The 24,511-nt window shown below is 40.0% G+C and overlaps 1 protein-coding gene across 6 annotated transcripts in view; it reads right to left on the minus strand.

Annotated features, from left to right (window-relative positions):
- The window catches only part of dennd1a (DENN/MADD domain containing 1A), a 523,293-nt gene that overhangs the window by 70,625 nt on the left and 428,157 nt on the right, over window positions 1-24,511 (minus strand). For all 6 annotated transcript variants that reach the window (XM_043720138.1, XM_043720136.1, XM_043720140.1 and 3 more), the window contains 5 exons: window positions 24,030-24,131; window positions 22,169-22,256; window positions 16,732-16,772; window positions 5,748-5,819; window positions 3,865-3,921 (listed from right to left, as the gene is read on the minus strand). In XM_043720138.1, the coding sequence (XP_043576073.1) occupies window positions 3,865-3,921; window positions 5,748-5,819; window positions 16,732-16,772; window positions 22,169-22,256; window positions 24,030-24,131 (360 nt within the window). The remainder of the gene's footprint in view (window positions 1-3,864; window positions 3,922-5,747; window positions 5,820-16,731; window positions 16,773-22,168; window positions 22,257-24,029; window positions 24,132-24,511) is intronic.

The following is a 24,511-nucleotide window of genomic DNA, read 5'->3' on the forward strand; positions in this document are numbered from 1 at the left end:
TAGGGAGTGTTGCTGAACAGAGAGACCTTGGAGTGCAGGTTCATAGCTCCTTGAAAGTGGAGTCACAGGTAGATAGGATAGTGAAGGCGGCGTTTGGTATGCTTTCCTTTATTGGTCAGAGTATTGAGTACAGGAGTTGGGAGGTCATGTTGCGGCTGTACAGGACATTGGTTAGGCCATTGTTGGAAGGTTGGAGGATCTGAGCTACAGGGAGAGGCTGAACAGGCTAGGGCTGTTTTCCTTGGAGCGTCAGAGGCTGAGGGGTAACCTTATTGAGGTTTACAAAATTATGAGGGGCATGGATAAGGATGTTGCCAAGGTTGGAGGATCTGAGCTACAGGGAGAGGCTGAACAGGCTAGGGCTGTTTTCCTTGGAGCGTCAGAGGCTGAGGGGTAACCTTATTGAGGTTTACAAAATTATGAGGGGCATGGATAGGATAAAGGACAAAGTCTTTTCCCTGGGGTCGGGGAGTCCAGAACTAGAGGGCATAGGTTTAGGGTGAGAGGGGAAAGATATAAAAGAGACCTAAGGGGCAACTTTTTCACGCAGAGGGTGGTACGTGTATGGAATGAGCTGCCATAGGATGTGGTGGAGGCTGGTACAATTGCAACATTTAAGAGGCATTTGGATGGGTATATGAATAGGAAGGGTTTGGAGGGATATGGCCCGTGTGATGGCAGGTGGGACTAGATTGGGTTGGGAAACTGGTCAGCATGGACGGGTTGGACCGAAGGGTCTGTTTTCATGCTGTACATCTCTATGACTCTAATTGCTGCCCAAGGTGGTCATTTAATAATTTGTATTAATGTCTTCTTAAAACACTCTCTTGGCATGCACTATCAACAAAGATATGTTTAGCACTTTTAGGGATATTGAAACCATTTACCATGTCACCATTGAATTGGGCTAAGTCCCAGAGAACCAAAGCAGATCTTGGAACTCTATATACTCCCCAACCCTGCCTTAGTGACCACTAATGTTCTGCTTTCAGGGCCAGCGGGCCTAACTCTATCGCATACCTACCCTCCCATCCCCAAAACAATCATTGCTACATTCAACAGCCTTTCGACTGAGGTGAGTCTAGCAAGGCAAGAGGCAAGTGGAGTCAGAATTTTAACTTACAATTGGTGTACATAGCACTAAAGTTTAGCATTTTAGTTTTGATAGAAAAATCCTGATGGACAAACTGGGACTTATAATGTAAGTTCCATGAAGTTAAGTTTTAACAAATTGCTAATGAAGCATACCAGGACTCCTGATATAAGGAGAGTAGTGACATTGCAGGTGGTCCCCAAAGAAGGTTCACTAGGTTTATACCGGCTATAGAGGAACTGCCCTATGAGAAAAGGATGAGTAGGTTGAGCCTACACTCATTGGAGTTTAGAAAAATGAGACATTCCCTTATTGAAACATGCAAGATTCTTAGGGGATTTGACAGGATAGGTGCAGAGAGGTTGTTTCACCTTTTGGGAGGTCCTAGGATCAGAGAGCATGATCTTGGAATAACAGGGAATAATCTGACACATTTAAGACAGAGGTGAGAAGGAATATCTTCTTTCTGAGGATAGTGGACCAGTGGAATTCTTTACTGCAGAGGGTTGTCAAAGCTGGTCATTAAGTACATTCAGGCTGAAATACAGAGAGTGTTAATCAGTGGGGAATTGACAGTCATGGAGGAAAGTTGAGGATTATCAAATCACCTATGGTCTCAGTAAATACAGAAGCAAATTTGATGGTCTCAATGACCTCCTTCTGCTTCTACACCTTATGGTCTTACAAGGATTCTATTTTAATTAAAGTTTGCTTAGTTTTTTAAAGCATTATGTTCAAAAGAACATCACAAAAACACAGTACTCAGGATCATCCAGCCACAAACTTCAGCATATTGGAGAGACTTTGGAGAAAGATGAACTAGAGAACTGGACTTTAAGAGTGATATTATTAAAGTAGATACTTTTGTATAAACTGTTTCCAGTACAGAGCAAGTTTCTAATACATTTGCAACAAGGAAACATTTTTGAAATGTGAAGAAAATATTACTTTTTAATAAAATATTTGTTAAATTATGCATTGTGGCAAACTTCAATACTTAGAGTCTATGAAAGGAAGTCTGAATGTAATTATTGACGGATTTATTTTCAGGATTTGTTTCTTTCAATATTTTTACATACTTTTAGTTGGTGAGATTGGTGTTCACTCGAGAGGTTAATTTATCTGCTTTTATTGCAAAATTCTAAGTCAGGTACCACCAAGAGTATGGTCACATGACTCACATAAGCTAACTGGAAGCAAATGATATCTGACTGTTCTTGAAGTTTCATGGATTACATGAAAAAAATGCTTATGATGCCAGTGTATTTGCTATTATTCATTCACAATGTAAAGGTTTTCTCTTACCTTGCACTTGTTTCTTTTGCAAAATACATTAGAACTGTGCCTTCTGGTTCTTGATCTGTTTACAAGTGGCAACAGCTTCTCCCTATCCAACCCAAGTCTCATGATTTTGTAAACTTTTATCAAATCACCTTTAAGCTTTTATACACGCTTTATGAGCAGTTCTTTCTATCTGGCCTGCACTTTTACTGATTTATTTACATATGCCTCCAGGTTGTTTTGTCCCTGCACACCCTTTAGAATAGTACCTTTAGAATATAATGTATCTTGTGTTCTTTGTACCAAAGTGCATCACCTTACCTTCTCCGCACTGAACCCCATCTGCTAACTATTTGCCTATTTTATCAAGGTGTCAATGTCCTGTTGAAGTTCTCTACTGCCCTCCACAGAGATTACAATTCTCTTCAGTTTTGTGTTGTCCACACAGTTTGTCTAGATCATTAATCTGGAAAAGCAAGTGTCCCAATACTGAACCTAGGGAACTCCACCACAAAACATTCTTCCAGCTCAAAAAGTACCCATTAACCTTTACTCTCTGCTTCCTATCCCTCAATCAATTTTGTATACATAATTGATTTTGTACCTTTTATTTCCTGACCTGTAACTTTTCCCATAAGTCTGTATGTGGCACTGTGTTGAACACAATTTGGAAGTCTATGCACACCACAAACATTAGCTATTCCCTCATCAGCTTTCTTTTCTACCACTTCAAAAACCCTAGCTAGACAGACAGACTTTTCATTAATAATTCCATGCTGACACTTCTAAATCAATGCACATTTTTCCCTGAGACTATTAATTGCATCCTAAGTAATTGTTTCTCATAAAATACCAAAATTCTGTTGGCAATCACTTCTTGGCTTTGCCCCTTCCTATTAATAGCTTCCATCTTTGATATTGTTTGATCATATTTCTGTGAAGCTGTACTATTTTAGCACACTTCCAAATGGCTCAGAATTTTTGCATCTAGATCTATTTAGAGATAGGATAAAGAATCCAAAATGAATTAGTTTGGGTAGTCTCAACATTTTATCAACTGAACTATAGTGTATCGGATGCAAACTGACCATAATAAGTCACTAATTGATATTCTCATTTAGACCACAAAGTTCAGAACTGTAATAAATGGAAACATCAGTAACAGTCCAGTCGGGATGCACTTGTGATGTTCAAATTAAAGCTTGTTGCTGAGCATAAAAGAGAAAGCTTTACCCACCATATCACTAATGCTTTACCCATCTGCTCGGACATTAACAGTAAAACTCAGGTAGAAACAAAGGAATATTTTTGAGTTAAAAGGCCTTGGGCAGCTATCCATATTTTTCTAAAAGCCCACTCAATATTGTCTCTGTTAATGCATTTTCAAGTGTGGTCATAACAGTGCTTCAAACAATTTCATATTGATCAGAAAATACATGCACTGGTTTAGTACTTAATGCAGAACACTTTGTGAGAAGAAAAAAAGTTACCTTTTGCTTCAAACGATTTTTCACTTCTTTTATTCCCATTTTTGCATGATCTTTTGCCTGGAATTGCAGAAGAGAATTCAACTTAAAACCTCTTCATAGCACTTCATTTGTCTCCAATGGCAACAAGATTGTTAACCCATTTCAGTTCCATCACTTTGGAACAATCCAAGAAGAGAAAATATACAGAATAAAAACTGCAAACTTTTAAATACTGATGGACATTTCAAAGTTTGTACACGGATTACTATTGAAGTCAGTACTTGATCACGATTAAAATGAAAACCTCTACAGTAAAATAACTGAAATGGTTGATTCATGGCAAGTGAAACTTTTGTTAATACAAAAGCAAAATATTGTGGATGCTGGAAACCTAAAATAAGAACAGAAAATGCTGGAAGTACTCTGCAGGTGAGGCAGCATCTTTATAAACACAGAATCAGAATTAATGTTTCAGATTACTGACTTTTCATCAGCACTAAAGATCTGCTGATCTGCCCCAATATCTTGAGAAGTAGAAACGATTCAGATAGAGAAGTACAGATGAAGTACCCTGCAAAAGAATCGCCTTTGTCACAAAGTGCTTTGCAGCAAAAAAGGTTCAGCCCTTGAGCTAGAAACAGAAGTTTAAATGGATGCAAATGTTGAAGGGTGAAATACACATATATGCAAGTGCTAAGCTAATTCATAAAGCAATTAGCTCAGTTGCACCAAACGTGCTTATAAAAAGTCTTTTCCAAATGTTTAATGATAAGCACAGTTAGGTTTTCAAGCTTTATTACTTCTGCCAGCGCATACCAATTTTGCATTCCATGTCATAATCTCAATCATTTACTACAGTGACTTAACAATGAATTCAGTACAGGAGTTTATAAATGAGGTCAAAATCGTCCCTTAAGAGCTTTTACACATTCTACAAAGACACCTGTACTATTCTTTTATTGTTAATATCTACAGTCGCCTAGTTAGTCAGTTCAGCACGTGAATGAAAAGCTCATAGGCAATCTTGGAAGAAGCACCAATAGTCTATCCCCAAATGACCACCCAGGCTGGAGATACCACTTAATATCGATATCAACTTGACAAGAATCATTTTAATGGCACATCAGTTAATTGTGTTTGGAATGGCTACTTTCTTGGACAATCTACTGATCTGCATTAAACAGTTAATCCATTTTCCTTTGATGTTGTAGTGTACCCTGCAAGAGTGACTCAATTTTCTAACGATTTCCAATGTAAGACAATGTTTCATTCTTTTCCTCACTTTATCAGAGAAAGTTCCAATGGGTAATTCCTCTTCTGACTCCTGAATAACAGGAAATAATCTTTTCCTTTTTGTCCAATCAAAAGCCTGTTTCACTATAAAAGAAACTTCTGTTAAATCTCACTTTAGCATTCTCTACTCTCCTGCCTCAAATTACTTCTCAACCTCCTATGTTGTTATCTTCCACTCCTACTGCAATTATAGACTTTGGGAAGATGGAGACACCAAATCATACATCCTTAGAGAGAAAGGCCTCACCTGGTCATGGAAATATTACAAAGCATCTTGAGGCAAACAGAATCCATTGTTCTTTGAACGAGGGTTCAATCAGCAGCCAGAGAAGTACTTCCTTAGCAACTTGGTAGCATTCCAACTCCAAACAACTAAAATCGCTGACAATATTGCTGATGAGTTTTTGAAATTTCCCCAAGGTAAGTGTACCTCTTCACTTACTAACATTTGACTGTACAGTCACTGAAGTTACACATCAGCTCGATACAAGTCATCCTAATAAATATCAGCGTTTTCCATTTATTTACATATAATCATCATGAACAATTTATTGAAATTAATAGATTTTTACGTTCCATCTTACTCAACCATATTAAAATTGTCAACTTACAAACTTGTACACAGTCTTCATTGCAGGATTTGCCTTTGTCTTCATTGTATTTATGATGGCTCCACTTCCTTTCTATTAATACATTGGTGGTTAATTCATTTTCAGAACACTTTTATAACATTACAAATGCTTTAAAATGGCATATATATTTTCACATGGTTCAGCCAGAGGACCAAAGTTCTTTTTTTGAAAACAATGACTTCCCAGAATTAACTAGGCCAAGTGTTTTGGGGCAGTAGCACATCCCTTGACAAATTTGGTGCATTTCCAGATATGATGTAGCTTGATTTTATGCCGGATTGCTGCAGTTTTCCACAAAAAAATCTCCAAAAGCAGTGTAAATGCTCATCCCTGAACAGACCCGAGTTGTGACAATTAAATTTTGTTACAGGATATCATTAATATTCTCAATACACAATAAAAAGCAATTTCAAAGCATTGGAAAATAAAGGGCTATTGACAAGAATTCTGAGGACAGGATTTTTAAAAAATGGATAATTGGCTGAACTTGACTCACTCTCACAGGGAGTACCTTGAAGGACATACACCCTGAATATTTTTACAGCAAAAATATGAAAGAAATACTAGAACAAAAAGCAACAAAGGATGTCAAGGTCTTGGAGAAAGCACAGAGATCTGCCAGAATAAAATTGGTGGTGAGATATGTAGAGAAACAAGAAAATCTCAGATTGTTCTGCTGAGAGCACAGAAGGTTAGAGGAAACTTATTAGAGAAGTTTAAAATTATGAAGCTACTGATAGAGTAAATAAGGGCAAACCAGTGGGTGGGTTGGTAACCAGAGGACACAGATATAAATAATTGACAAAATATCAACAAGAGAATTTATTTTAAGGAGAAAATTGCTATGACTGAAAGGATGGGAGAAGCAGCTTCAGGAGTAGTTATTAAAGGAATGTAGATAGGAAATTGAAAATTTGCAAACCTTGGGGGACAGAAATGTGCAGGTCAGGTGAATTGGCCATGCTAAATTGCCCATAGTGTTAGGTGCATTAGTCAGCGGGAAAGGGGTCTGGGTGGGTTACTCTTCGGAGGATCATTGTGGACTTGTTGGGCTGAAGGGCCTGTTTTCACACTGTAGGGAATCTAATCTAATCTAAAACATTAAGTTAAAAATCACACAACACCAGGTTATAGTCCAACAGGTTTAATTGGAAGCACACGGTATGGGCGGCACGGTGGCACAGTGGTTAGCACTGCTACCCGGGTTCAATTCCTGCCTCAGGTGACTGACTGTGTGGAATTTGCACGTTCTCCCTGTGTCTGCGTGGGTTTCCTCCGGGTGCTCCGGTTTCCTCCCACAGTCCAAAGATGTGCAGGTCAGGTGAATTGGCCATGCTAAATTGCCCGTAGTGTTCGGTAAGGGGTAAATGTAGGGGTATCAGTGGGTTCCGCTTCGGCGGGTCGGTGTGGACTTGTTGGGCCGAAGGGCCTGTTTCCACACTGTAATGTAATCTAATCTAATGTAATCTAATGTAATCTAATCTAATCACACTAGCTTTCGGAGTGAAGCTCCTTCATCAGGTGATAGTCAATCTAAAACATGGTATGGAGAATGGGAATGGGACTAATTGGACAACTCTACCAAAGACCTAGTCCAACAGGGTCATCCTGTACGATGAAATTCTGTGATTTTCCCATGTAAAAGTACAACATTTGAACTCTGACAGTTGGAATTCGTCCTCCAAAAATTTGAAACATCAAGGTAATCAGTCTCAGTGCAAGATTCTGATGAACAAGTTATTGAAGATACAGTCCAAGAGGTAGCTTGGTGTGTTATTGTTTCTTATTTTTATTAGATGTACATATTTTTATTTGTATTGTACTTTGAATTTTTTATGATTCCAAGTGCAATCTATTGTTCCTTGAACTCAGTCATCTTGTTTTGATGATTGTTATTATCATATAAATTATCTAGTCCCCTTTCTAAAATAAATTTATGTATCCTTTTCTTAGTTTCTCATTACCCTCTCTCCAATTTCTTCTATTTTTTTGTGTTATGAGGTCTGTAAAGTTAACATCTTAAGTTATAAAATGCATTCGCATGAAGAGGTGGAGTGCAGTAAGGAAGAGGATTCTATTTCTAGAAAGTTATCAATTCCCTGCTGAGGTAACAGAGATCAGGATGGATATGAAGGTGGCAAAGTAAAATGAGCACATTTCAAACTGACAAGTGGTAGACTGACTACATGAAGGGAAAATAGAACAGTCCTGGAGTTGGCTGAGGAAATGATTACCAATCATGAAGGAGACTCCTCAAATAAAGAAAGGGGATTTGGGATAGAAGACAAAAGTAGCATGCTTTGTCCAAATACACTTGGTTAGAGACCAAAAAAACTGCAGATGCTGGAATCCAAAGTAAACAGGCAGCAGGCTGGAAGAACACAAGCAGCATCAGATGGTGGAGAAGCCGACATTTCAGATGTAACCCTTCTTCAGGACTGGGGGTTGGCGTAAGGGGAGCTGCAGATAAAAGGGATGGTGAGGCAAGGTGGTGAAGTGGGGATAGGTGAAGACAGGCAGAGGGTATGACTTAGTTGGTCAATGGGAGGAATGAATCCAATAGGGGACTGGGAGGGTTGGAAGGGAAGGGAAGGGGCTGGGAAGGGAGTTGTGGGATGGGAACAGAGGTTATTTTAAGTTGGAGAACTCAATGTTGAGTCCTCTGGGCTGTAGGCTACCCAGGTGGAAGATGAGGCATTGTTCGGAAAGGGAATGGGAAGGGGGATTGAAATGAGCGTTGACTGGGAGGTCTGGTCGGCCCCTGCGGGCTTGATTGAGATGCTTGGCAAACCGTTCTTTAAGTTTACGTTTGGTCTCCCTGACGTAGAGAAGACCACATCGGGAGTACCTGATGCAGTAAACTAGAGGCAGATGAACCTCTGTCTCACCCAGAAGGACTGTTTAGAACCCTGGATGGAGGCGGGGCGGGGGGGGTGTACCACCAGGTTTTAGATTTTTTTTTTGGTTGAAGGAGAATGTACCTGGGGCTTGGGGGGTGTTGGGGTTGGTGGGAAGAGTGGTGCAAATCAAGGACTGTCAAAGGGAACGGTCATTGCGGAAGGCAGAGAGGGGTGGGGAGGGCAAGATATTCTTGGTGGTGGGGTCTAGTTGGAGTTGGCAGAAGTTTTTAAGGATGATGGGTTGGTTGCGGAGACTGGTAGGTGAGGACAAGGGGGATTAGAGCAGTGGAACGGGGAAAGGAGGTAGTGCGGCGGAATGCATTCTTGTTTGAAATAGGTGGACATCTGGGATGCTTGGGAGTGGAATGTCTTCTCGTCCAAGCAGATGCTTGTGGAGGTAGAAGAACTGGGAGAACGGGATTGAGTTCTTGCAGGATACCGGGTGGGAGGTGGTCTGGCCCAGGTAGTTATGGTGTGTGCGTTTGTAGTAAATGTCCGCCTGGAGACTCTCGCCAGAGATGGAAGTAGAGAGGTCAAGAAAGGAGAAGGAAGTGTCGGAGGTGGAACAAGTGAATTTGAGGGCAGGGTGGAAATTTGGGCAAAGTTGATGAACTGCTCCAGTTCAGCCCGGGTGCAGGACACTGAGCTGATGCAGTCATCGATAGAATGATGGAAGAGTTGGGGCACAGGGCCTGTGTAGGCACTGAAGAGGGACTGCTTGACATAGCCGACAAAGAGGCAGGCATAGCTGGGGCCCATCCGGGTGCCCATGGTGCTCTTGGATTTGGAGGAAATGGGAGTAGTTAAAGGAAAAGCTGTTAAGGGTGAGGAACATTCTGATGAGGTGGTGGAGGGGGACGGGTTGGGTCCGGTGGAGAGGAGGAAGCGGAGGGCCTGGAGGCCATCCTCGAGGGGTATGGATGTGTATAAGGACTGCACGTCCACAGTGAAGATAAAGCACTGGGGGCCGGGGAACTGGAAATTACTGGAGAGATGGATGGTGTGGTGGGTGTTGTGGATGTAGGTGGGAAGTGCCTGAACCGAGAGGGAAAAAGCTGAAGTCGAGGTTGGATGAGATGAGTTCAGTGGGGCAGGAGAATGGGTCGGCCGGGTAGTTTTTAAAAATTATTTATTCACGAGTCAAGGGAGCCGCTGGCTAGGCCAGTGTTTATTACCCACCCCTAATTGCCCAGACAGCAGTTAAGAGTCAACCACATTCCTGTGGGTCTGTAGTCACATGTAGGCCAGACCAGATAAGGATGGCAGTTTCCTTCCCTAAAGGGCATTAGTGAACCAGATGGATTTTCCCAACAATTGACAATGGATTCATGGTCATCATTCGACTCTTAATTCCAGACATTTATTGGATTCAAATCCCACCATCTGTCGTAGAGGGATTTGAACCTGGGTCCCCAGAACATTACTGGGTCTCTGGATTAACAGTCCAACAATAATACCACTAGGCCGTTGCCTCCACTGTAGTTGGGATTGTGGATCTGGGGGAGCAGGTAGAACTGGGCAGTTCTGGGGAGCTGTGAGTTTGGAGGCAGTGGAGGGGGGATCACTGGAGGCAATGAGGGCACAGACAGTGAGTGATTTTGGCATGATGGGTCGCAGTGGGGTCGTGGGCAAGGGGGAGGAAGGACATGGTGTTGGAGAGTTGGCGTTCAGCCTCTGCCCACAGACTCCCACAACTACCGAGACTACACTTCCTCCCACCCAGTATCCTGCAAGAACTCCATCCCATTCTCCCAATGCCTCTACTGCATCTGCTCAGACGAGGAGACATTCCACTCCAAAACATCCCAGATGTCCACCTATTTCGAACAGCTTTTCTTCCCTTTGTCATCCAGAAAGCCCTCCACCACACGACCGCCATTCCCCATTCCACTGCTGTAAATTCCCCCCGCTCCAAATGCAATAAAGGCAGAGTTCCACTTGTCCTCACGTACCACCCTCCCAGTCTCCACATCCAATGCATCATCTTAAAAACTTGCACCAACTCCAACTTGACCCCACCCCAAGAATATCTTCCCCTCCACACCCCTCTCTGCCTTCCACAAGGACCATTCCCTTTCATAGTCCTTGGTCTGCACCACTCTACCCACGAACGCCACCCAAACCCCAAGGTACCTTCCCCTGCAACCGGAAAAGATGCAAAACATGCCAGTACACCTCCTCCCTCACATCCATCCTGGGGCCAACACAGTCCTTCTAGACAGAGGTTCACCTGCCTGACTTCCAACCTAGTTTACTGCATCAGCTGCTCTCAAAGTGGTCTTCCCTACATCGGGGAGACCAAACGTAAACTTAGGGAACTGTTTGCCGAGCATCTCAGCCGGACCATAGGGGCCAACCAGACCTCCCAGGCACCGCCCATTTTAATTCCCCTTCCCTTTCTGACATGACCATGCTTGGCCACTGCAAACCAAACTGCAAATTGGAGCAACACCCCAACTTCCTCCTGGGTCGTCTACAGCCCGGAGGACTCAACATTGAGTTCTCCAATTTAATATAACCTCTCTTCCCATTCCCTGACTCCCTTCCCAGCTCCTCCCCCTCCCAGCCCCTACTGGATTCATTCCTCCCATTGACCAATCGGGTCATACCCTCTGCCTATCTTCACCTATCACCACCTTGCCCCTGCCACCCCCTTTATGTGTAGCTCCCCCTACACCCACCCCCCAGTCCTGAAGAAGGGTTACATCCGAAACATCGACTTCTCCATCTCCTGATGCAGCCTGGCTTGCTGTGTCCTTCCAGACTCCTGCCTGTCCAATTTGTCCAAATACATTAATACAAACTATTTGCCAAACATTAGCTCTTTCAAATGAGATATTAAAAGTGTTGAATAATGTGTTATGATTATAGTCTTTAAACATATAAACAACAGCACATCTTTAATCCGAGAAGATCTAGAAGAGGGCACTGCAGGCATGACCAGCAAGTTTGCAGATGACACAAAGATTGGTGGAGTAGCAGAAAGCATAAGGGCCTGTCAGAGACTACAGGAGGATAGATAGACTGGAGAGTTGGGCAGAAAAGTGGCAGATGGCGTTCAATCCAGACAAATGTGAGGTGATGTATTTAGGCAAGTCTAATTCTAGAGCGAATTATACAATGAATGGAAGAGACTAGGGAAAAGTTGATGGGCAGAGAGATCTGGGAGTGCAGGTCCATTGTACCCTGAAGGTTGCTGCACAGGTGGATAGAGTGGTCAAGAAGGCATACAGTATGCCAGGGTGGATAGAGACAAGCTTTTTCCCAGGGTGAAGGATTCAATAACGAGAGGTCATGCTTTCAAGGTGAGAGGTGGAAAGTTTAAGGGGGATACATGCGGCAAGCACTTCACACAGAGGGTGGTGGGTGTTTGGAACGCGTTGCCAGCAGTGGTGGTAGATGCAGGCACGGTAGATTCATTTAAGATGCGTCTGGACAGATGCTTGTGTAGGTGGGGAGCAGAGGGATACAGATGTTTACGAATTGACCAACAGGTTTAGACAGTACATTTGGATCGGCTCAGGCTTGGAGGGCCGAAGGGCCTGCTCCTAGGCTGTAAATTTTCTTTGTTCTTTGTTCTTTCATCACAATGCATGACACTCCAAAAGAATTGTTGTTGGGACAGAAAAACAGCACCCAGATTTCCAAGCACTAAAACTCATACCAACAAAATTCCTTCTTCCAGAACTCAAAATGTTCAATTTTAAATTACAGAAACATGCCTTCTTCAGTTTTTTGTATTTATGTTACCCTCATATTTGCATTGCTCTAGTATGTTTTTAAAAATAACTGTTGTCACAATGGTCATTTCCTAATATCCTGCTCTTAAGATTGTTAGTATACTTTTGCAATTATGCATTATTTCATATTAAAAAAAAAGATACAATTATATTAAACAAATTAAAACATGAGAAACAACACCTTTCAGTTCTTATGGACCAGACCAAACCCTCCCAAAATACATTAAGATAGCCTAAACCCTAAAAGGTTTTCTTATTTCAAAGGTAATTGTAATGCAATGTGTTCCTGATGCAATTTTTGATTGATCAAACACAGACAAATAAAAAAGCATAACTGTAACTCTATTGAAATGCTTAACAAAATATGTATTTACTATTAGTAATTAACTCTTCCAATATAGTAACATCCCTAAAACACCCCTATGGCAAAGGCAAGTTCAGTAAAACAGATAGTCTCAGATGCAATTCTAGCAGCAGGCAGAGAAGCCTAGCTTGTAGATGTCACAGAGAGAGGAATAAGAGCTTCCACATCCAGCTTCATGACCCCAGCAACTGCCAAAAGCTGAAATTGAAAATCCTGGTTCTCTGGGAGGTTGACCACCTCCCCCAACCCATCACCATCCCGCCACCCATTTCAGCTGCTTCTATTGTTCCAAATTTTAAAAAGACCAAGGCCATACCAGCTGCTTACTTTATTAGCTTTGAGCTGACCACTTGGAACCTCTGTCTCAACCTTCCTTTAGTTTAGAAAAAGCTGGACAAAATACACCTCTTAAAGCCATAGTATCGTCACAATGAATTTAAAACTGGAAGAACTAGATGGCACATGAAATCAAGAAAGATATATTTAATGGGTTAACACTTATACATTATATCAGGGCAGATGATAAAAAAAGCAATTGCTTTTACATTTTTATTGCATGAGCATTGAAACAAAACAGAACTGGGATTTTTTTTAAGCAGCTGTCTTGGTCTTGATTCAAGTTTAAGCTTAATTTGATGATTTGGACATGAAATTAGGAATTTTACTTCAAAGAGGTAAAAGGTGGGCAGCAGAGTTTTGGTTGACCTCAAACTTACAAGGGATAAAATGTGGAACGGTGGCCCAGAATGCATGAGAATAGTCAAGTCTGGATGTAACAAAGACTTGTGTAAGGTTTCAGCAATGAAAGAGTTGAAGCAGAGGCAGAGCCAGATGACATAGGTGATCTTGGTGATAGTGCAGATAAAATGGTAAGGAGCTCAATTTGGGGCCAATTATGGCAGCCAGGTTGTGTAGAGTTTGGCCTCAAGCAATCTTCATAGAGAGCGATGGATTGGTACTGAAAGACCAGAGTTTGTGGCAGTGATCAAAGTCAATGGTTTCCATCTTCCCAACATTTAATCGCAGAATACTGTGGCTCAGCCACTAGTGAATATCAGAAAAGCAGTCCGGTAATTTAGAGGTGGTGGCAGTGTTAAGAGAGAAAGTTGTCATCAGCATAAATGTGAAAACCGAAGTTGTATTGCAGATAATGTAACTGAGGGAGAGTACATCAATGCGGAACAAGAAGGGGTCAATGATAGTTCCTTGGTCGATATTGGAGGTAACTGTGCTGAAATGGGAAGAGAAGCCATTGCTGGCTATTCTTTGAGTATGACTGGATAGTTAAGAATGGAACCAGGTAAGGGCAGTCCCATCCTGCTGGATTTTGTAGGAGGTCTGTGGAATCAATAGTGTCAAAGGCTGCTGGCAGGTTGAGAATGGCAGGGAGGGACAGACTGTCTCACTTACTTAATGAAGTCTTTCCTTCCTTTGAAATATTAGGAAGGAGATTTGGAGAACAATTCTGTAAAGTGACTAAATACGATAATGCTAAAAGTCTAACAAAAATTGAGCTTAATTAAATTTTTCATATTGCATTGGAAGATGTGTTAATCTCAAGCATAACTGTGTGGGTTGGGCTGTTTTGTCTCCACATTGTTCAGAATGCAGAAACAATACTCAGAATTATCTGTCAATCACTGTTAAAAGAAACACAAAATAGTGAATTCGTCAGGAATTCATACATCAACCTTTATCTTTCTGAACAAAGATGTATATATTTATTAATGTTCTTTTCAAAGACTTTGAATGAATTATCATTTATTTAATTTCAATTAATGTTATAGGTCAGAGAGGAAGCCCCTTGAGTTTTGATTTCAAGACTAGTTCTTATCCTAGTGTGATTAAAGAAATGAGGCTTAATTAGACAAAGATTATTATTTATATTGAACTGAACTAAGGGAAAAAAAATTGATTAAATATTTAAAGAAATGAATTGCTTATGCATAATCATCTATTACTAACATAAATCAATTAAAACTAAAACCTCTTTTTAGACAGTTGTTCAGTATATCATATAAATACTGAACTTACCTGTAAAAGTATACATTGAAATATTTAAGATAGCAGCATTGCACATGGTGGAGCATTAAAGTTGTTCTTTCTATCAGTAGGAACTGAATGACAGAGCATTTAAAATAGAACACCTCTATTTCCCACCTGTGTGCAGCTTTTTCACGGTGGTGAATGAACAGGCTCCAGTGAGAGTCTAATTAATAAATACAACTCAGCATTTCATGCTGCAAGGGACTGCAATGGAATCTGAACATATTCTAGTGTGCCCTACAAGGCAGATCTGAACTTCTGTTATTCATTAGTTCGATAACATGGCTACCCAGTGCCTCAAAGCCATTCAATTTTTATTGTTCAACAACAGTCAACGCTGCTTAAACAACTGAGCAACTGAATGTCTTGATTCAAATAAGGCCCAATAGTTAAAAATATCCCACCAGGAGTTAAAATTGAATATGCTTGTTTTGAAATCTTAATACTTCACTTTCATTCAACAAGTGGTGCACTGGAAATTCCACACCATAGTTTAAACTGTGCGCAAGAAATTTTAGATGACTTCAATTCGTCTTTCAATTAGAATTATGACATTTTCTTGGCATGCAAGTTATGTCCAAGCAATCTAAATTGAAAATACCATGGTCTTTTTGATATAAGTAGGAACAAATATTCCATTCGTTCCATTACCATAATGTATGTAGATGTGAATGAGTTCTTGACCTATTTGAAAGGAAATGAATAAATAGATACAGAACTTTTTCAATTAGAAACATTTTTAGTTTTCTCTACTCAGACAGTATACAGAATTCACAGAAGTGTTTTTCAGTTGATGTTATGCAGGGTGACAAACTTAAAATATCCTATGACCCCTGCCATAAACTCTAGTCCTTCAGCACCACTCCATCTCGCCACGCCCCATGATGACTGTCTGAGGCTGAACCAAACTGTACACAATGTGGCTGCCATAACTGACCCCAAGTTGAGTTCCTGACCATTTTATCTACACCATCACCTATGTCATCGAGCTCTGCTTCTGTCTCAACTCTTTTGTTGCTGAAAACTTTTTACATCCAGACTTGACTATTTTCATGCATTCCTGGCCAGGGTCCCACGTTCAAGCCTTTAAAATATCCTCTCAACTGCAATTTCAGATTCCAAATTTGAATTTATCTATTTATTCATATCCTTTCAAATAGGTCAATAATTCATTCACATCTACATGCATTATGGTAATGGAACGAATAGAATATTTGTTCCTACTTATATCAATAAGACCATGGTATTTTCAATTTAGATTGCTTGGACATAACTTGGATGCCAAGAAAATGTAATAATTCTAATTGAAAGATGAATTGAAGTCATCTATAAAGGTCAGCTAAGTTATTATTTTGTAAACTTACAAGAAAACATAATTGGAAATAAATATAAAAACATATTTAGTAGGTGGTGAACAGGATGCTTCCAAATGATTATAAACTTGGCATTGCTACAAAGTAATGATCAGTACTGCAATTCCCCTCAGAATGAGGTTCAACTTCCAGATGCGCTATCAAAGGTGAGTCATTGAGCATAGACCCAGCAGCTTTTCACACAGGAGGAGGAAAGTTATTTACCCAGGTTACTTCTCTGAATCATGTACTCATGCATGTTCTAGCAATCAGCTCAAGAAAGTAAATGACCAAAGTATGTGATGCAAGCTTGGAAGGCTAGAAAGGTACTGTACAGGATTATCAAATCATAACTCAGGGCTTACATCGAGAGATTATGTATCCTTGAATGTATTCTTCACCCATTCAAATGCAGTAATACAATTCACTGTCCAGACTTTTAATGAACACTTCAGTATATATAGAAGGGAGTTTACATTCAGTTTATTCCTGGCAATTTTTCTGTTTAATGTTAGTTTTTATTCTCTTTAACATATTGGTAATAAAATAGATGTCACTCACCTTCACTGTGAACAGCCACTGGTGATAAGATTTGTCACTTCCTGCATAAGGCAGAAGAGTGATTTAGTTGGAAGATCAGCTCACATTAAGAAAATGTTCAAGTTAAAGGATTACAGTTCTTCAATTTTATGGATGTGTACCTATAATATAGAGGTAATTATTTTTTCAAACTCTTTGCAAAGTCTATTTTTGAGAGATTTATCTCCTTTAGATAAAGCACAATAATATGGTGTGATACAGGAATATCAGAAGATATTTGGTTTTAGTTTGGAGCAGCACAAATGGAGCACTGGCTATTGATACGTGCGATGAAGATTCATAACACTTAGTTGTTATTTGAGAAATTGGTTTCTAAATTGGAAGAACAATTTAAGTTGAAATTATATTTTTATTATTGTGTGGTAGGAAAGGGGGGAAGATATGATACTTAGATTCATTTTAGGTTGTTCTGAGTGTGGTACATGGTATCTGGTTTATGCATACATGCATTATTACTGAGGATTTACAGCCTTGGAGAACAGCTGGGAGTTAATAGTTTAATGTTTTAAAACAGTAAAGAAAAAGGGCTGTTGCCGAGCAATAATATGTCCAATGACCTATGGAGAGAGACAGAGCATCCAAAAAGCCAATGAGTTATAGACTGTGTCTGTGGGTCTGGACTGAAAAGGTCCTTAACAGCAGTTAATATAGCAATGTCCAGCAATCTGGGCTGAAGGCAACTCCTATGAAGCTCAAAAGTTAGCAATAGAAAAGTTCCAGATGCAGCAAACTGTCAGGCAGAAAGACAATCAACAAGGCAGCTGAAGACATGAGTTTAAGGAACACTTGTTAATTAACAAGCGGGCACGGTTGTAGCTCATTTAAAAGTGTCAGGAAGAGACATTAACCGAACAAAACAGCAGTGAATGCAGCACTTTTCCAAAAATAAGCCAAATACAGCCATGCCAACTGAATAGGGATCGCTGAAGCAGATTAAAGAAAAAAACCATGGGTCTTGTAATCTGAAAAAAAAAGGAAAGTGCTGGAGACACTCAGCAGATCTGGCAACATGTGTGGAGTGAGGAACAGAGATGGCATTTCAAGTCGAAGAGTCATACTGGACTCAAAAGGGTATATCTCTCTCTCGCTCTCTCTTTCCCCCCCCCCCCACAGATGCCTACTGGATTCCTCGCTTCAAAGTGGAGATGGGTGTAACTATTTGCTGAGGTTTGAGTACCTGTAATGTTGAGGTTAAAAGAACTAAATCATTCTTTCTGATATTTGTATTGAGTTTGTGTCAAATAGTTCTTTTACAGTGTAACATAGTTGTGTAACATAATTTAATTTTTTTATGTAATAAACTTATGTTCTTTTGTTAAAATATATTGGCACCCTCTTGTAAATATTCAGTGACTGATAAACAAAAATTGTAAAAATAAAACTTATGTCTATCAAGTCTGGCTTCACTCTGGGATCTAACTTGCCGAGAATAGCTATCAGCTGGGATCATGACATTGGGTATGTAAACATCTTAAGATAAAAATACTTGCTTTGATACCAAATTCAGTTTGTTCATTTTTAATTAAAATGGGTTGTAATTTTAAATTGGACAGTGAGCGAATCAATAAAATCAGCTCGTGAAGGATGGTATTAGACCCAGACTTCTTCAGTATAAAATTTATTTATAGAGTGAAACATTACGGGCATACATCTCCTCATACAAACTCTCCACCACTTTTGATAAGTGCCTATTTATATGTGCTCAAGTGGAAATCTCAATTAATGCCCTGGATCTCCAATTGGTATACAATTAACTCACAGAAAAGAATATAAATTTTTTTAGGGCCGACTGCCTGCCCCTCTTCCGCGGTTACGTTAGAGTCCGGGTGACTGGAAAAGGAGCACGCAGTGTCCACCAACACCCTGGAATTGTTCAGGGAGAGGTGGGTGCCGCAGGGAGTGGAGTGCATTATTTCCCTCTCCAACTCTATTTTGATTTAATCCTTGCCCTCTCCTTCACTATTTGATCACACAGCATTAAAACAGAAAAAAAAAATAAAAAAAAATAGAAATTTTCCATGAACCTCAGTGAAACAGATGGTATTACACTGACCATCTACTTTAGCCTCTGCTTCAAATTCTGTTCAATTGAAGCAAATGTAATTCCATGACTGTGAAAGGCAAATTTATTGGGCGAGTCATCTCTAGTCATGCAAACTGCCCGATGTTGCAAAAGTTGAAAGCATTCTTTCCTTTGAGATTTCTGTAGGCATAAGATACCAGCTACTTTTCTTTTTAATCTAGGATAGGAGTGAGCAGAAATAAATTAATCTTAGACAAGAAAGAAGAAAGCAATTCTGATATTATGTTGATTTAAAACTGGTCTAATGTTGAGTCAAGATTCTTGCTCAGATATGGCAAGAGGTTTAGCGACAGGGAGCATTGCTGTTATCAGCTTCAATAGCTGCAAACCTCACCTCACTAATGCGCAGTTTCCTCTCGTATCATGGGGCAGGCAGAGGTTAGACGCAGAGAGTTCCTGAGCGGGTACCGGTAACTCCAGCTGGTCTCTTGCTCCACCACGGTCACTATCTTTGATACCCAGCACCAAACTTCCAGAGCAGGTTCCAAGGCTCTGGCCATATGAAATCCAAATGCATAAATACTGGTATCTGATTCCTACCAGCCTCTTTGCACCATTATGTGATAATTCCACTCCACTTACAGGACACCTTTGCACTTCAGTGCTGTACTTTGGAGCAACTCTCATTGGAATGCTGCTGTTATGACATTTTATAGGATAGGCACCAAACTCTCAGACTGGAACAAGCTGCATGGCTGGGCTGCTAGCTTGCTCTCTTAGTGCACACTCACAGCATTCCTGTCTTGCGTTTTTGCACTTTGGCTCTTCAACCGCAACTTAAAGACTCGCAGGACTACGGTGCTGCTTTGCAATTCAGCGCAGACAAAACCAGGCAGGAGTTTGGTGTGTGTGCAGCAGTCATCAGACAGGGACGTGAACATCTTGCTGTACTGCGAAGTGGAAGGATTAAATGAGACAAAAGTGGGTGGGACAGCTATTCGTGCTGGTGAAGGTGGGGAAGACTGACAAAGTGTCCCATATGAATCAGGAGGCAGTGCAGAGACAATACGGTGTAGCATGGGAGGATCTGACAGGTGAGAGCAAGTGAGGGAGGTGTCACATGAAATTGTGAGAATGGTAGAGCATGAGCTTTGGTGGAAGGAGAGTGCAGTAGCAGAGATGGACAAAGTGTGAGGCAGAGAGAAGATGGGGGGACTTGCATGGAGGCAGCAGAAAGGTCACTGACCTTCCTGAATGTCTGGGCATTCCTCCAAATGCCTATCACTGCACTGACCCAGGTAGTAATATCAGACCAGAGTGGCAGGTGTTGTGGCTTCCTCTGGTGGTCCTGGGGAAAGGGGACATTGCTCCTCAGCCTCCAGGCTCTTGTCTGCAAAGTACAACACCAATTTCCCTAGACTTCCCTGATCTGGGCAAATGTCATAAACCATGTAGGGGGTGTCAGTATTGATAGTGCTTGACTGGGTGCACAACAGCCTGTTAAAGATGGCATGGTGCCAGGGAACCCAAGGTATCCCAGCAGTGATACCTCTGGCTACTGCAAGTGGAAGCATCAGGCTAGCACTGAGCCACAATGAGGCAATTTATGGATGTGCAAGAAAACTTACTAGTGTTCGAAGACTAAAGAACAGTTCAGCACAGGGACAAGCGCTTTGGCACACCGAGACTGCACTGACATATGATACTTTTCTAAACTAAAAACCCTTTGCTTCTACGCAGTATGCATTCCCTCTGTACCCTGCCTATTCATAGATTTGTCAAGAGGCCTCTTAAACATTGCTATTGTATTTGCCTCCACCACCTCCTGCGGCAGCACATTTCAGGCACTTATCACCCTCCACGTATAAAACTTGTCTCTCACATCTCCTTAACTTAACCCTTTTACCATAAAGCTGTATCCCTTAGTAATTGACATGTCTACTCTGGGAAAAAGACTCTGACTATCCATTCTATCGTTGTGAAGATAAACTCTCCATGAAACTCAATGAAAATGACACTTAGCTAAAATATTGTAAGATTCAGCCCAGACTTTTCATTCAATATAAATTTCCTAGAAGTTAGATATTCACCTATTTTTCTAATGCTAGTGTAATAATTCATCTATTGTTTTATGAAAAGTAATTTACTTTCCTAACCTGAGTAAAGTTTAGTCTTGAATACATGGAGCACCAAAACATCACAACAGAGGAGAAGATGGCCTAGTGGAATTATCAACTGGACTCTTAATCCAGACACCCAGGTAATGTTCTCAGGACCCAGGTTCAAATTCAAATCACATGGCAGATGATGGAATTTGAATTCAATAAAAATCTAGAATTAAGAGTCTAAGACCATGAATCCACTGGTGATTGTCAGGAAAAGCTCATCTGATTCACTAATGTCCTTTAGGGGAAGGAAACTGTCATCCTTACCTGGGTTGGTTTACATGTGACTCCAGACCAATATTATTAACTACCCTCTGGACAATTAGTGATGGGCATTAATTGCTGACCTAGACAGTGACACCCCCATACAGCGAATGAATAAAAATAAATCCCAGCTGGAAGGATTAAAGGGAGGATTTTTTTTTTAAAAGGCCAATTTAAAAACAAAAATGAAAAGCTTTAAAACAGCCAGATTGGGTTTACATTTTTGGTATGTTATTTACTTCTTGATATATGATCACTTATAGGTTAAGATTTAAATGGCCATGTGCTTTTATAAGGCACACAGTATAGCAAATCCACTGGCTATTTGAAGGGTCGGAGGAAGCAGTCAGAAATCCTTTATGCTTAAAATTCATCTGCCTTTAGACACATCAACACGGCAGACTTACACTGTTAAAGTCATCCCGCTCAAAGTTTAGACATAGGGTTCCAGAGTTCAGCAGTAGAGTTTTTTAAATTGGTTTTTATACAGATCTGCATTAGATACCAGTTAATCTTGGTGTAAACTGGCATTTGCTTTCAGAGGCATGGAATTACTGTGTCTCAGAAATACTTCACACTTCAAGAACTTTAAAATTATCAATGTTCTTTAGAGATTGAGGAAAAATTATTTCAATCTGCTGTAATAATTGCCACTGTAGTAAGCTCATCTTAACTACAAATTGCTGCAAAGAATCTTCAAAGTCATAAACATAATAGCCTAAAAATGCAAAGTGTGTATTACACAGTGCAATGGAAGTTAATCAAAGCAAAAGTGCTCATATTACAAACTCAATTTTTGCTTCTCAAAAGACAGTGCTATACTCCCTGTGGTCTGAGTCAAAGGCAATTTATTGACACATCAGTTTTTTTGAGCTCTAAATATCAGCCAAAAATAGATTTTTTTCCAGCTTCATTATTATGAGCACTGATCAGTAATGCCTTATACCTGCATATTCGCCATTATTTATCTCTTCTTCAAACACATCGCTAAATCCTTCCCCAGAATTCAAGAGATCCAGTCGACCATCAATGAACTGAAAAAGAAAAGTTTTATTTTAAGAAAATAACTGGTCAAATGTGCAACACTGTCATAAAGAAGAGTATCAGAAAAAGCACAGTATTTATAATTCTGAAGCTGTCAAATCACATAATAAGGATGGACTAATTTAAAAAACAAAAGAAGAATTAAAGGAATCACATAAAAACGAATACACAATTATACCAAACTTTATACTTCTGTTTTTAGTGTAGAACATGTGGTTGAATAAAGAGATGCAGTTTAGAAAGGTGCTGTTTATGAGTGGAAGTCTCTCTTTCATTATACCCAGTCAGTAATATGGTCAGAAATATTAACATTAAATAATAAGTACATGGCTCAGAACTCTAGTCTAGGTATTTATTTGCTAGAAAATTGGTATAATTTGACTCTTGTATAAATAATTTGCTTAACTATGCAATAAAGAAGGAAAACCACTAATTTTATTCCATTTGAAGAGGTAACATCTGAAACGTTAAACTTTTGGTCCAAAACAATGATGATCAATCTATTGCAGCACCACAGGACTCACCTACCTTAACTGCTGAAACAAAAACTGCTGGTGCTCATAGTACTAAAAAAATTATGAGCAATATGAGCACAGTAAAGCAAAAGTCAGTTTTTCAGAAAGAAAAATGGATAATTCCTATGTAGCTTGTGAAACTATTAAAATTAGTGCTCACAAGCAGAAGTGATAGCTACATCTAACTCCCTAGCATGTACATTGGTACAACTGAGCTTTCCAATAAATTCCACTCCCTTTCAAGTGAGACTTTTTAAAAAATCTCTAATCGAATATTTAACTCAATAAAGAAATAGTTGTAATCTCCCTATGATTTTACCATTCCTGCCTAATACTTTTTGACATTTGTTACTTCAATTCCTGCCTCTTGCTGAGGGCTGAATATAATACTGCACTAGTCACTTCTATTGCAAATTGTCCTCCCTGCCTCTCGATAATCATTTTTGCTTATTCCTCGATGTGGAGGTGCCAGTGTTGGACTGAGGTGGTTAAAGCCATAAGTCACATGACACCAGCGTATCGCCCAACAGATTTATTTGAAATCATAAAATTTCAGTGCACTGCTCCTTCTTCATGTGAAGACTCCAACTGATGAAGCAGCAGTGTTTTGAAAGCGATTTCAAATAAACCTGTTAACCGATATGCTGGTGTCATGTGACTTCTGACTTTGCTTATTCCTCGATCGTGCTTGTCCAAGAATCCTTTGATCTTTGAGTCATTTTACCATTATTATGGCCTTTGAGCTATGCTGTGTCTAAGTACTGTCACATTTAATCAGATGGTCAACTAAACTCAATTTTAGTTTTTTTTGATGATGTTTATTATGCCTCTTCTGGTGAATTCATCCCAGAGGCTTTTGTTGTTTTCTCTCTTTCTTTCCAAGATATTCTAATCACTCTTCCGAATGTCTCTATTGCAAAGCATTACGTCTTTTCACCATTTGATTGACTATAGTTCAGGTTTCACCTTCATGGCGAACAGATGAACTGATGAGGTATTCAAGCAAATATTTTGCTGGAATAAAAATCTTTGTTAAAAGCACCACTTATTATTTTATTCTTTCTGATAACTTCAGTGCGACAATTAGCACCTTGCATAATGATTACTTTTTAGTCAATGTCTTGGAATTTCAGAGAGAATAACTTATTTTAGTCAATCTTAGTGAAGAATCTATTTGCATATGAGTTTCAATACAATGAGGACGATTGAGCTGCCAACCATCTCAAGAGGTTAACATTAGTCCCTCACCTGTTTGAAGAGCTGAAGGTGAATCGCATTTTGCAGGAACTGCCGCATGGCACTTGAGCGGTGTGATACAAAAACATCTTCATTAAAAGTTATGGGTTCCTCCTATAAACAATGGCAAGATTATAATGTAACTTGTGGAGTTTATTAATTTTTTTAACTCAATCTGTTCAGAGATGGTATTACAGACTTCTGGAGCAGCTGGGACTTGAACCTGGGCCTGGGACCATTAAGCAGAAAGCAAGTACCAGATGCACTTGAACTGCAATCATACAATTAAGGGGTGGTTGTTAGAAACCAAGTATGTTACCTATAATGAACATTTGGGGATGCATTCTTGAATTTAAGATCAGAGGTGAACAAAAAAGACAAGTCAGTTTCAGATATTGTTACTTATATCAGTTAGGGAAATAATGTCACTCTGAGGTTCAGCTGAAGACTCTGGAGTTAATTTCTACAATGTCCTCCACATTACCTGAGGCAAC

This window comes from Chiloscyllium plagiosum, chromosome 30 (genome assembly GCF_004010195.1).
Source record: "Chiloscyllium plagiosum isolate BGI_BamShark_2017 chromosome 30, ASM401019v2, whole genome shotgun sequence".
Taxonomy (NCBI): domain Eukaryota; kingdom Metazoa; phylum Chordata; class Chondrichthyes; order Orectolobiformes; family Hemiscylliidae; genus Chiloscyllium; species Chiloscyllium plagiosum.